The following is a 14,658-nucleotide window of genomic DNA, read 5'->3' as shown; positions in this document are numbered from 1 at the left end:
TGTCTAACACCTCAGGTGATCCGCCCACCTTGTCCTCCCAGAGTGCTGCGATTACAGGTGTGAGCCACCTTGCCCAGCCTTACCTTAACGAACTGGCTGACTGTCATGTTTACCTATTGTTTAGGCTGTCTTAGGTTATAGTGATGGTAGCTGCTAGAGAAACCATATGTGCCACCCTCATCACTTTACCCTGCTGCTCAGCGTGCTACAAATCTCAGTGGTTAGAATTTGAGAGCATGTTGAGTTTTGCTGTACTGTTACACTTTATCCTAGTTTTTAAAAATACCATTGCATACCCATCATCTCAAAACAGAAAATAAGAGAAATGTGGACTTTCAATGCCATGTTTTTAAGGAACGGTGGGCTGTGAGTTATTTTGTATTCAAATTAGATGCCACAGCATTGTGTTTTTTATGCTATGACACTAAATAGTGCTGAAAAATACAAAATATGTCAACATTAGCAGACTGAACACTCATCGCAATATTCCCCACTTACAGGAAAGCAGCATTCAGAAAACTAGAAAATATAAAACAAAATATCTTGTCTTAGCAGAATTTCTTCGCAAAACTAAAATATGAAAATGAGAATGAAACCAAAGTAAATTTTTAAGTGGCTTATTCATTGGCCAAGCAAAGAAAGTCATTTATGGATTGTGAGTTAATTATATCATGTTTGATTGTAGCAGTGGAAGAAATGTGTTCAGACTGCATAACTTATATAAGGCTGCCATTTGGTGAGAACAGTTGCTCATAGTTACAGACATTGAGAGTGACATCCACAGTCAATTAAAAAATAAGGTAGATTATTTTGAGTAGTTTTTCCTGGATCTTGATGAGTTGACATATGTTACTGACACTGCTCAGTTGCTGGTTTTTTGAGGAGCCAACGTTGAATTTGAAGTAAGTGAAAAGTTAGGCACTATAAATAGTTTCTGTGGAACAAGTACTGCTGAGAATATTTTCAAAGAAGTTGAGGAAAAAAAATAAGTACAATCCGAAGTAGAATCTACTAAGATACATTACAACTGATGGTTAAAATATCTGTACAGCAGAAAACAAGCCTTGGTTGGACAAATTTACAAAGCTTGTGAAAATGTAAAGTGTTTAAAGCCTACGGTTATTTATTATTATTATTTGTCAGCATATATTTTGTGGGAAGTAATTGAATTTATCAGGCATTATTGGACCAGTAGTGTAAATGGTTAAGTTCATTTGCTCTTGTAAACGTAACCATCTTCATTTTTGTGAGTTTTTGTCAAGGGAAATTTTTGACTTACCTTACCACTCAGCAGTTTGATGGCTTAGCAGTGGTAAAGTTTTTTGCAATATTATGAATTCAAGGCCAAGATTGAAAAAAAATTTTTTTTCAGACAAGATCTCACTTTGTCACCCAGGCTACAGTGCAGTAGGACAATTATGGCTCACTGCAGCCTTGACCTCCCAGGCTCCAGCGATCCTCCTGCCTTGGCCTCCTGAATTGCTGGGATTACTGATGTGAGCCACTGCACCTGGCTTGAAAACTTTTTTTTAAAAGAGCCGTCCTTAACCACTATTATCAAATACTAAATGCCTCTGGATATTAGCTTCTGCTGTAGTTTTGATTATCTTTCTTAATTCAACCTAAAACTGCAAGACAAAACAGCAATTATACGCCAACCTTATGCTGTGGAAAAGTCATTTCTATGACAACATTGTTTGAATCAAAAGTAATGTCAAATTGTTTTATACACTTCCCATGTCAAAAAGTTAAATCAAGAAATGAGGTTACCGCTGGGCGCGGTGGCTCACGCCTGTAATCCAGCACTTTGGGAGGCCGAGGCGGGCGGATCACGAGGTCAGGAGATCGAGACCATCCTGGCTAACATGGTGAAACCCCGTCTCTACTAAAAATACAAAAAAATTAGCTGGGCATGGTGGCAGGCGCCTGTAGTCCCAGCTATTCGGGAGGCTGAGGCAGGAGAATGGCGTGAACCTGGGAGGCGGAGCTTGCAGTGAGCCGAGATTGCGCCACTGCATTCCAGCCTGGGCGAGAGCGAGACCCCGTCTCAAAAAAAAAAAAAAAAAAAAAAAAAAGAAAAAGAAATGAGGTTACCATTGTCCAGGTAATAATATCTTAGTTCTAACTAGTAAACTCACTGGGCTTTTGGAATTAATACGTGAAATAAATGTTTACGATTTATTTGGGCAACATATTACAGCTCTGATGAGAAGAGTTCTAGGTTCTAGCATTGGATGTGTCTGTGGTATATCAAATGCACACTGTGGTGTCAATAACACACTTTCTTGTGGACAAAAATGAAATAAGACTTTTGGTTGATGAAAAGAGATCGCCAAAATGTACAGAAATAATACCTTGTAATTTTATAGAATTGAGTTTCCAAAAGAATCTAAAATGGCTTTTAGCTTTAATTAAAGCACATATTACACAGAAAATAGTCTGTTGACAGATGTACTGGCAATAGGCTATTCCCTTGGGCTAAAACAGTATCAGTTAAATTGGTTGTATTCAGACAACTATCTAGGAATCATGTTGTCCTATGACTCTATTTCACTAGCATGTTTTTATCATGACTTTCAAAATATCAAAGCTTTAAAAAATGGCCAGAGGAATACCTTTACAGTCATGAGTTAAAGGTTTCAAACTAAGATTTGTTATTATTAAGGAGCTATTTTATGAACATTCATTCTAATATGTTTGATAGAATAAAATGTAACTGAAATTACATAATGAAGAAATTGAGATGGAGTATGACTTATTTAAGTCAATATGATAGGAAATATGACCCCCAAATTATTATTTCCTAGCTCATCTTTATGCTACAGTGTCCTTGTGAGGAAGAATTCATTTGTGGACAAATAAGATTGGTAAACAACTCTTCCTTTCATAGAAAAACTGTCCATTGAAATTGAATATGAATCCATCTTTATAAGGCAAAGTAAGAGTTTTTATAAATTACATTTTATTAGACACAGTCTCACTCCTGAAATCTTTCTTCGGTTGTTTTATTCATTAATTTAATTTTTAAAATTAGATTTTTTAAAATATAGAGATGGAGTCTCACTATGTTGTCCAGGCTGGACTACAGCGGCTCTTCACAGGTGCTATCCCACTACTGATCAGCATGAGAGTTTTACTGACTCCATTTGCAACCTGGGACAGTTTACCCCTTGTTTTACTTTTTAAATTTGGCAACTTTAAAATCTTTCATCAGGATTCCAACCATTTATTCTCTAGCTACTAGTTCTAATAAAAAAGATTTGACTTGTCTAGACGTTATTGTGAGACCAGCACTTAATAACTGCAACAATAAAGTTTCAAGTGATGAAATGATATTAGTCAGGTGCTTATAATCAGGTTGACAACTATTCCCAGTAATTTCCCTCAGGGACAATACTATTTATTAGTAACAATTAATAAATGTAAGGACAGTAATGTTGGGTCTTTCAGTATAATTTGGTTTTTCAGTTGAAGCAAATATCTGCTAAAAGAAATGTCTCACATATTAATATAGCTGCTGGTAAGAATGCCTGTTTCACTCAAAAGATTCCGAAAAGATTTGAAAGATAAGTAGTAAGAGACAAACATTAACACAGTAAAGAAAAAATAGCAAATTTTGTGGAGTGGGAATTCAAATGGAATTATAGGGATTGATATTTCTGCCTGGAGTAGTATACCATGGAATTCCTAAACTCAGAAGTTAATCAGATAATTATATTGTGCTACGGAGGTTAATGCTATATCCATTATTTGATTATTAACTGAAATTCTATCCACCATCTTTTCAAGTATGCCAGTAAAATTGAACTCCTCAGCCCTATTTTAAAATCTAAATACTATCTAACAAAATTCTAGAACCTTGCCTTCAAAATGAACAAAATGAATTTCAGGAAGAGATGAAGATGCCCCCTTTCCTCTCGAGCTCTTTCTCCATCATAAAATTAGCTTTGTAAACCAAAATGAATGCTTGTGAATATTCACAACTGTAACCCACTTATTCTATTTTCTGATAATATAAATCCAATCTTGCCGATGTATATTAAACAAAGAGGTCTTGCAAAAGTTAAAAAAAAAAACGACTTAGAATGGTTGCCATATCCTGTGGAAATAATCTCTAAAAGAAACATACAATTCTGATGGGTTGCTTTAGTTGACAGTTTGTTGCTCTGCTAACAAAGCTTCAAGCAACATCTCAGTATTCCTAAACAGAATAAATACTTGTAAGATTTTTCTGTTATTCAGAAGTGAATTATTGACATTTTCCTTTTCTCCCAAATGCATGATAAGGAAAAAGGAAAGCCTATAACTCTACTAGAATTTTTATTTTAACAGAAATAGAAAGCTTTATTTTACTTCAGTTTAAAGTAGGAAACCTTGTTTTCTGCTGCTTTTCTCAGTTAAGATCCCATTTGTTGTACAAAGGTGAATTTTGTTAAAATAATTAAAAGAAAACTAACAAATTATTACTTACCTCTTCTATACTCCTCTACTCCCCACACCTGTTTAAGCATGACTTTGATACATATTATGCTGGTCATTCCATCACTAATTATGAATATATATAAATATCTTGGTTATGCATATTACTGGTCATGATTACACAATTCTTTTTAACTTGTATAACAAGTAGTACAGAATCATTTCTGATGCACACATGACTCTGAATTGTTAGACATTATTTTAACTAAAATCTTATTTTCTGGGGGAAGGAAAAACTAAACCTTTTTCTTATATTAAAACTCAAAGTGTGTGTGTTTTCATTTCGTTACTTTTCCTTATCTAACTATTTAATTCGGAGCTCTTTTTTCTAACTTATTCTTGGTCTCTTCTTTAGTCCTCTAGTTGTCCTATTACAGGTACTAAATATTCTCTATTTTTGGTTAAAAATATCCAGAACGGAAAGTCTTCCTTTCATCTTTCACTGAGAGTTACCTGTTAACCATGAGACTTACCTGGCCTCCTTAATGATGTGGGTCATCTCAGCACAGCTCACATATATGCACAGACACGTGTGCATTGCATGTGTGCACACCACATACATACATCATTTACAATAAAAACAATATACATACTCCTTGAATTTGTGCTATATCTATGGCTAATATTGTTGTCAAGCCTCCCGTGCTGTTTTCCTTTTCATCAAACCAGGCAATATCCTAGAGAAAAGGAGAATTAACATATGGTTGTCAAAAATCATTTTTTTTTTTATCTGACTTGTGATTTTTCTGCTGTAAATCAGAAAACATTTACCTGCCTCCTCACTCACAGGTACTTAATTCCTATAAAATACTATGGATTGAATGACTTTTGCTTATTTTTTCATGAAGATCTATATTTATATATAAACTGAAGAACTTAAGCCCAAGAGCTTGGACTCATTACTCATCACCACATATAGTATAATAATCAATGTTGAATTAAAATGGTCATTTTAAACCATCAAGTGATTTGTAGTTTTATTCCATAAGTCATTTGTGAAAAGCAGACATAATTCAAAAGTAAGGCGATGAAGGCCAGAGCGGTGGCTCACACCTGTAATTCCAACACTTTGGAAGGCCAAGGTGGGAGGATTGAGTCTAGGGGGTCGAGACCAGCCTGGCCAACATGGCAAAACTCTGTCTTTACAAAAAACACAAACATTAGCTGGGCATGGTGGTGTGCACCTGTGGTCCCAGCTACTTGGGAGGCTGAGGTGGGGAGGATTGCTTGAGCCTGGGAAGCAGAGGTTTCAGTGAGCTGAGATTACACCACTGCACTCCAGCTCGGATGCCAGAGTGAGACCCTGTCTCACCAAAAAAAAAAAAAAAAAAAAAAAAAAGTAAGGCAATAAACAACACAATTTAGAAATATCTTCAAAACTTTCTACCTAAACTAACTAATGATAAAAAGTCTATCTCTTTCTCTTTAGGGGCCATATAATAAAGATTTTCCCTGACGCTTCACATTACCTCCTAGAACTTACAGCAATGGGCGTTGTGAGAAGCTAAAAGGGCAGAAGGCTGTGAAACTCCTGAAGTTAAGAGGTATGCAATCTAAAGAAGGAGTCAGGTCAAAATTACAAGCAATAAAAGTATAATGTAATAACCAATTTTATTTTCAACAGCAAATGGAGACAGCACATCTTAGTGCTTCTCAGCCTGAGGAATTCTGATTTCCTCTTATAGCTATTGAATGTTTCCTCACACTCACTGGAACCACTTATATCTCTTGTAGATTAAAACCATGTGGAAACTGTCTCTGAAAGATGGTTTATTTTTAGTGAGTAAAGAACAAAAAAAATCTTGGCTTACTGCAACCCAGCCAGGGCTCTGAGGCCCAGGTAACAGGCAAAACAAAGGCATAGCAGGTTGAGGGCTGTGCCTTAATCACGCACATCATATGTTAGATGAAAACTTTTATGGAGGAATATGGTAGGAGCCAGGCATGATAGCACCACCCTGAGCCACTGTGTTGGGAAGGTGTCTCCATGAGCTTCGGGTCCTAGATGCCCAAAGAGCATCCTATGGAGATTACAGTCTGCACCGGACAGTAGCCACTTTGAAAGCACAATCCCAGGCAAGAGCCTAACATACTGTGAATACACAGCAGCAACAATAATAAACACAGCACTGCTGAACTGAAAGACATCACCTGCTTTTTATTGTGTACTCTCTCTCCAAAATTTAGATATTTTATGTATTTTCTAATTGGTTCTAGATTTCAACATGACATGGAATGCACAGATCATTTTTAGATACAGTATAAAGTAAAAAATATGAAAAGAATTTATTATTGAATATTACATTCCTGATTCTATAGTAACTTGCTGTAAACCACCATGAATAAGTACATATGTGATTAATCTTAGTCATTATCTGATGTTCAGTTGGCAAGATGTCTGAAATTGCTTTTTGGCAAGACAGCAATTGTGTACTCCAGGGATTGTTTTCCAGCATAGGCAATATATATGAAAACATTTAGGGAGGCCAAGATGGGTGGATCACGAGGTCAGGAGATCGAGACCATCTTGGCTAACATGGTGAAATCCCATCTCCACTAAAAATACAAAAAAAAAAAAAAAAAAAAAAATTAGCCAGGCGTGGTGGTGGGTGCCTGTAGTCCCAGCTACTCAGGAGGCTGAGGCATGAGAATGGCGTGAACCCTGGAGGTGGAGCTTGCAGTGAGCCGAGATCACGCCATTGCAGTCCAGCCTGGGCGACAGAGCGAGACTCTGTCTCAGGAAAAAAAAAAAAAAAAAAAAAAAAATCCATTATATGTAATACTAATTGTTTAGTTAGCCTCAATGGATATTTTTTGTTAAAAACTTTTTTTTTTAAACTTTCAAGTTGAAGAGTACATGTGTAGGTTTGTGATACAGGTAAACTTGTGTCATGGGGGTTTGTTGTACAGATTATTTAAGTTCTTAATCAATTATTTTGTTCGGCCTGCCATCTGACTGAAGAATTACAGCTGAGTTTCATGACCTGTTTCTCATGCTCCAGGACTCATTACCTCAAATCCTTTTGGAATTAGCTTAGGTAAATTTTGAAGCCCCTTAGTGATCACCATCAATGCTATCATAATTTAAAGAACCCCAAGAAGCCTTAGCCAATCTAATTTAGAGGGAAATGGGGAAAATAAACTTCTTACATGTTCAAAAACTCAATAGCTCTATAGGTAATTATTTATCATTAAGAATTGTAAACTTAACTTTGAAACACAATGAACGATGAATTATTCAGTGACTGAAGTCAGCAACACTTAGAACATTCTTTTCAACAGGAAGAATCTAAAGTAATCACATAAAATATGGATTTTATACCTACACACACCTGTTTCTATACATACCTCTACCTCAAATGAGGTTTCACAATGGTTATAAAAAGCACTGCAAGTCTGAGCACGGTTGTTAAATTTTAAAAAGTCTTATCTTAGGACAAAAATCAGGTAATAAGAGTTAGATAAAACTGCACACTAGGGGCTTCCCTTACTATAGACAGCAAAACTGTGAAGATGCTTACAAAGAAAGGGCTAAATATACTAGTCTTCTTTTTCTCCAATTTTAAAAGGTAAAGCTAAGAATCAAAAAGAGTGCTGAAGGATGAAGAAGGAAAACAAACAACTTAACTTATGGGGATATTTAATAACATGTGCTAAGTGGCATAGACTTTCTGTGCAAGTCTTTGTGAGTATGTACATGATATTTTAAAACCCAGAGTTTATGGCTTATAGTTTGAAGCATCCTTATTAGCAGAAGCTACTGTATCTAAAAATGTTACAGTCCTAATATTCACATGGCTAATGCTAGACAGAGGATTAATGTCCAGTATTAACCATCAAAATACTAGATTAACCACAGTTTCTCTCATTAAACTGTCTCATGGCTTTGAAATTCTTCCACTAAAAGCATTCCATGAACAGAAAGGAAGTTCAAAGTATGCTTGGAAAAATTAAAATTTATATTCTTCTGTATAAAAACAAACATCTAGGCATTCAGGAAACATTTTCAAAAGTTTCTAGAAATTTAAAATAAATTTATTTGAACAGGGAAAAAGATAAATTTAAAGAAAAACAAAAATGAGCAGAAATAGTCAACAAATGTGAAATACAGAATTAATTAAAGTCTCAACTTATTTCTTGGAATATTTGCAGTAAAGACATAAAGTATTCATAAATTAAAAAATAATAATATACAACTTTAACATGAGAGGTATGTGCTGGCATCAAATTGATTTATGATCCTACAAGTAGACTTTTGTTTTTCTGGATTAAGGAGTGTCTCCAAATGTGGAACAAGAAGCAGAAATGGGACCTTTTTGAACAGAAGGTGTAAGGTCACCCATTGCTTTAGAGCACGGTGTTGCCGTGGGAAACCTCCGACTTGCTTCTCTCCGTTTTGTGTCTTGTAGCTCCCTAAGAGTACAGTTGTTGCACGGCAGCCTTCAGAGCACTGCTCCTAAAAGTCATAAGACTTAAAAATGGGTTTTGACGACTCAGTTGGAGTGACAGTAACTCTATTTCTGAAAAGAAATCACCTTGGCAGGAAGCTATTTGCTCCTGCCTGGTGAGCTTTTGTGACAGAAAGTGAGGTGAAGGGCTACTAATGATTACTGGCTTTCAGGGTAACCCAATACATTTTAGCCTCGTGAAAGAATTTTAGAGGTGCCAGTCTGAGACATTCCTTCCATTTGCCCCCAAGACTCACTTCTCAAGATTACTACTTGATCCACCTATTTTTAGTTATTTCACAGCAGGGACTGATCATCTGCATGAGGCAGGCAGACCTGGCAGCTAGACCGATGTTATCTGAGTTCAGGACTCTTCTGATAAAGGCAGAGAGACTGGCTGCTTTAAGAAGTGTAGAGTCAAAAAACTTAAGCTATGCACATGAATTAGAACCAGAGAAATTAACAACTTCTTTTCAGATACATTCCCATGATATGGTAGCTCTTACTTCTCCTTTTTAATTTGGCCTTCCATTCTGATCCCAGAACACTACGTCATTCATTAAAAGAAAGATTTGTCAAGATGAATGCAAGGAACAATGAGCAGATCCTACATTCTTTTCTATCAGCTGTATTTTTTTAACGTCACACTTTTGGACTTGCTTCTTTTAGAAAAATATAAGACTTCTGACATCAGATTTTTGCTGCTTAGAACAAAAAGAGTGTGCTTTCAAAGAAAGATTATGTCAAAAATTGACTTGAGACAGAATTAAAGCTAGAATGTTTTACAATAAATTTTAAATAAAATAAAAAAAATTCAACTTATCACTGACCTGATATAACATGGCTTTGAAGGCCAAGTGTCTTAATCTCATCGTTAAAATTTCCCCTGCTCTGCCATAAAATAATCCCTGAAAAGCAAACAAACAAAAATCCATGTTCTTTTCCTTTGTAACATCTAGTTGATATATTTTTAACTCAAATAGAAAGAATGGCAACAAAAAGTAATCATGCTCAGGCTTGTTTATTAAAAGCTTACCTGCATGAAATAACTGACAAAGCAAATAACACCCAAAATGACGAATATCATGGAATAAATTTCTGCATCATGCTTTAATGTGGTTTTATCATTATTTCCAAACATCTGAAAAGGAACAGATTTTTATCAGGTGTTTGGAGGAAAATATAAAAGAAACAGAAAAAGTGAAAATTTCTGTATATCAGGAGTTTTAAAATACATTTCTTTTTTTTTTTTTTTTCTCTTTTATGAGACAGAATCTTGCTCTGTCGCCCAGGCTGGAGTGCAGTGTTGCCATCTCAGTCTTGGCTCAATGCAACCTCTGCCTACCAGGTTCAAGTGATTCTCATGCCTCAGCCTCCCGAGTAGCTGGGATTACAGGCGTGCACCACCACACCCGGCTAATTTTTATGTTTTTAATAGAGATGAGGTTTCACTATATTGGGCAGGCTGGTCTCAAGCTCTTGACCTCAAGTGATCCGGCTGCCTCCGCCTCCCAAAATGCTGGGATTACAGGCGTGAGCCATTGCACCCAGCTTAAAATAAATTTCAACATAACAATAAAACTATACACACATTTCTGTGGAAAAAAGTGCACCATGATGCTATCATCTGCATACATTATCTATGATAAAAAATAACTTGCTTTTAATTCTCTTAAACTATGTAAATATGAGATCTGAAAAATGAGTCACCTATCTGCTATTATTATCACAGTATATTTCCCAAGAAACCACCAGTTTGCTTGAATTATTATTTTGAATAATTTTTGATCACTCAAGTTTCTTAGCATTCTTCTAGTTAAGTAGTACCTGCAAGGTGAGGCTTTTTAATGTGCCCCCAGAATTTTTCTTAAAAATTAGTAACATACATACACAGGCATTTATACTGATAAAGTATAGCTGTGCAAATTAGGGAGACTGAAGTTCCAGGCTAGAACTTTAATTAACATTGAAGAGTAAGCATAGATCTTGTAAGATCCTTAAACACACCAATTGCCCTGAGTCCTTTAGCAAAATCCCAGACTCTTATTATTTCTTCTCCCTGAGCTGGCTGGTAAGAAAAGAAATTGCAACTATACCCACTAATTGAAAGGAAAGTAGTTGTATTTGCCTATTTTATTTCTTCAGTGTTTTGGAATGCTGATCCAGCACTGGAGTCAAAATTAGAAAACAAAGCAATTTCTTCACTGATTGCCCAGTCAACAAGGCCCGGCCACACACTTTACAAGAGATGCTGGCTTATCTCCTTCCCAGGAGATTAATTAACCTTTAATTAGCCATTAATTAACCTTCCTATCATGGACTCCACACTAGGGGCGGCCCACTAAAAGTCCCAATTTTCCCCTTGTGGTTTAGACTGATACAAGCTTGTTCTCTCAGGTCATACTTTCTTTAAATTGCTGAAAGTATTAGCAAATTTGTTTTACTTACGGTTATAATTTTTGCAAAGATGATGGAAAATACTGGATGAACAGTTCCATTTAGAACAGAAGCCAATGTCCCCAGAACCACAAAAGGCCATTCAGGCTTGTTTAACTTTAAAATTTTTAATAGAGAGACTTCAGGAAGACTTATCTAAAAATAAAATATGTTGGTTAAAAATGCCAGTTTGTGTGCATAACAGAATCTAGGGAAGTTAGCCCATCATAAACAGAATTATAATGTATAACATCAAATATAACCGACAGCAGAGTAGAAAATATTTTTCTTAAAAAATTCACTGCCCGTATTATTAACGATGACCCTAAAGCATAAAATAAAAGAAGATTTGCCACAAGTGACTATTTGTGCAATATCACTTTTTGGCATTTCACTCAGTTGCTATAATTTAAAAAGTACAATTAACTCATATGTAATTGTTAAGGGTCACAAAAGAAATGGCAGGTGTATTTTTCTTTACTCTTGTTAAACTGGATGGAATATTGTACTACAGGATACGAAAAAAATCTAGGCAGAAGCTAAGAAAAGAAAATGCAGAAGGTAAAAGTTTCATTACGATCTCAAACTTGAAAGTTGGAAAGTTTCAAGATGTATTTACAAAAACATTTTCCTAATACCTTGGCTTGTTTTGGAGTTCTTATTTACAAGCAAAATATTGCAATATCTGAGCACATTATTTAAACTCACCAAGACTGTCTCCTTATTTTTCCAAGGGGAGTGGTATCAGTTCCTATCTTGTAGGATTGTTTATACAATTAAGCTTTATTCAGTACATTTGCGACTCACTGTATTTGCAAACAATAAACACCCAATAAATGCTAGCAGTCATTGCTGTTTCTGATGTTATTACAGAGGAAGGATTATATTACACAAAATTTCAGGTTTTATACAGAGAAAGCACAATGCAAGTAGTCATTCTGGGTCTGCCAGCCCTTCCTAGGATACGTGGAAGGTGACAAGGGGAGGTAGTGGTCACAGTGGTCAGAGGATAAATAATACGATAACGATCTCTCTTTGCTCTTGTCTGCAATAAGTAGTGTATTTCAGAATCTTAAAAATTCTTCTAAACAGCTTTGTGGTGAGTAATTATTCTGCGTAGGAAAGTAGACAGTGAATTCCTTGGTATTTCATTCATTAAAACTTCCTCATGGCATTCACTCTTAAAATAATGACATTTATGGACCTAATAACCAGAGAATTCTTCAAGAAAGACTATAAAATAGTTTATAATTCTCGTTCTATTCTCAGTGTGGCCACTATAATGCAGACTGTTGTTTGGACAACAGAACTTTGAAATTCTGATGCCTTTAAAGTCCATTTTCAGGGTGGCTAACCCACATTTATATTGGATTACTTAATAATTTGATTGTATCCATCATCTTTCCTGCTGAAGTTTTCTAACGCTCATCATCAAAAAGGGCACAACATTTCAGTTAGGTCACTGTTCAAAAGAATGTACAAAAATTTAAAAAGTTGCACACTAACTATCAGGCACTGAGCATGGAACTAAGTGCATTACAAAATTACCTTATTTGGTAAGGAGATTAAGGTTTAGCATGTGCCAGGACACCAGTAAATCACAGAGCCAGGAAATTAGGAGGGCTATCTTCCTCCTATAGAACGAGCTACATTACATAGGTAATTTAAAGATGTTCTTTTGCCTCTGGGAAAATACACAATAAAAGATTTAAAATGGTATCATTTAAATAGTGTTGTCAAGATAGAAAAGAAATAAATAAGATAAAAACAAAACCAAAATTTCAGTAAAATCATAAAATAGGCTGTGTTACTTAAATATGAGACAGGTTATACATGCGTTAAAATAATCTCATACAAAAACATAAAATTATAGACATAAAGAGATATGACATGAGTATTAAAAAGTTAAAAAGTGATATCTAAAATATTCTAAATTTCATTTCATACAGCTTAGAGCTTTCTTGAGTTATAGTTTTCATATAACAAAGTGCACATATTTGAAATGGATAATTTGATAAATTTGAACACTGCTACAGACTCAGGAAAACATCAAAAAAGTCAAGATAATAAACATATCCATTACCCCTAGAAGTTTTCTCCTGCTTTTTTATCATCCCTCTCTCCACACTTCTTAGTTGCCAGTCCTCTTCCTCCCTTCCTCCTGCAACTACTGATATGCTTTCAGTCACTATAGATTAGTTTGCATTTTTAGAACATTATATAAATGAAATCATACATTATCTACTCCTTTTCAGATAGCTTGTTTTGCTCAACATACTTATTTTGCCATTTATGCGTGCTGCTGCATAAATCAGCATATCATTTCCTTTTATTGCTGCATAGCATTTCACTGTATAGCTATCTCACAAATTATTATCCATCCACCTGCTGATATAAATTTGAGTGGTTCCCACTTTTAGACTATTACACATAAAACTGCTATGAACATTCATATACAAGGCTTTGTGTGGACATATACTTTCATTTCTCTTGAGCAAATATCTAGAAATGAAATGGCTGGATCATTTAGTAGGTGAATGTTTCACTTTTTAAGAAACTGACAAATTATTTTCCAAAGTAGCGTTAGCATTTTATACTCCCACCAGCTAAATAAGCTCCAGTTGCACCCCACCATCACCAATATTTGGTACAGTCAGTCTTTTTAGATTTAACCATTCTAACAGGTGTATAGTGATTTCTCATTGTGATTTTTTTTTTTGCATTTCTGAAATGACTAACCACGTTGGGCATCTTTTTGTGTGCTTATTTCCAATTTGCTCATCTTGTTTAGCAAAATGCCTATTCAAATCTTTTGCTGACATTTAATTGGGTTGTTTGTGTTTTTATTATTGTGCTTTGGAAGTTCTTTATATTTTTTGGATACAAGTCCTGATCAGATATGTAATTTACAAACATTTTCCCCTAGTTTATGGTCTATCCTTTTCATTTTCTTTGAAGTGTTTTACAAATAATGAAGTTCTTGATTTTGGTAATGTCTGACTTATCAATTTTTTTGTTTATAAATTATGCATTTGTTGTTATATTTAGGAAATCTTTGCTTAACACAAAGTCGTGAAGATTTTTTTATTGCATTTTCTTATAGAAGTTTTATTATTTTAGGTTTTACAGTAAGGGCTTTAATCCATTTTGAGTTAATTTTCATCTGTGGTTTGAGGTATGGGTTGTGGCTGATTATTTTGTCTATAGATATATAATTGATCCAGAATCATTTTTTGAAAAAAAAAATTGTTAATTGAGTTGCCTTTGCACTTGTGTTGAAAAGCAATTGACCATT

At 35.0% G+C, this 14,658-nt stretch overlaps 1 protein-coding gene across 1 annotated transcript in view; it reads right to left on the bottom strand.

The window, feature by feature from the left end:
• The window catches only part of ABCB5 (ATP binding cassette subfamily B member 5), a 129,568-nt gene that overhangs the window by 45,183 nt on the left and 69,727 nt on the right, over positions 1–14,658 (bottom strand). The window contains exons 16-19 of the mRNA XM_008978731.5: positions 11,376–11,519; positions 9,964–10,068; positions 9,758–9,835; positions 5,073–5,156 (exon numbers count right to left, since the gene is read on the bottom strand). Of these exons, the coding sequence (XP_008976979.3) occupies positions 5,073–5,156; positions 9,758–9,835; positions 9,964–10,068; positions 11,376–11,519 (411 nt within the window). The remainder of the gene's footprint in view (positions 1–5,072; positions 5,157–9,757; positions 9,836–9,963; positions 10,069–11,375; positions 11,520–14,658) is intronic.

The sequence above is a fragment of the Pan paniscus genome, chromosome 6, assembly GCF_029289425.2.
Source record: "Pan paniscus chromosome 6, NHGRI_mPanPan1-v2.0_pri, whole genome shotgun sequence".
Taxonomy (NCBI): domain Eukaryota; kingdom Metazoa; phylum Chordata; class Mammalia; order Primates; family Hominidae; genus Pan; species Pan paniscus.
This window is presented reverse-complemented; position numbering and strand designations above follow the sequence as displayed.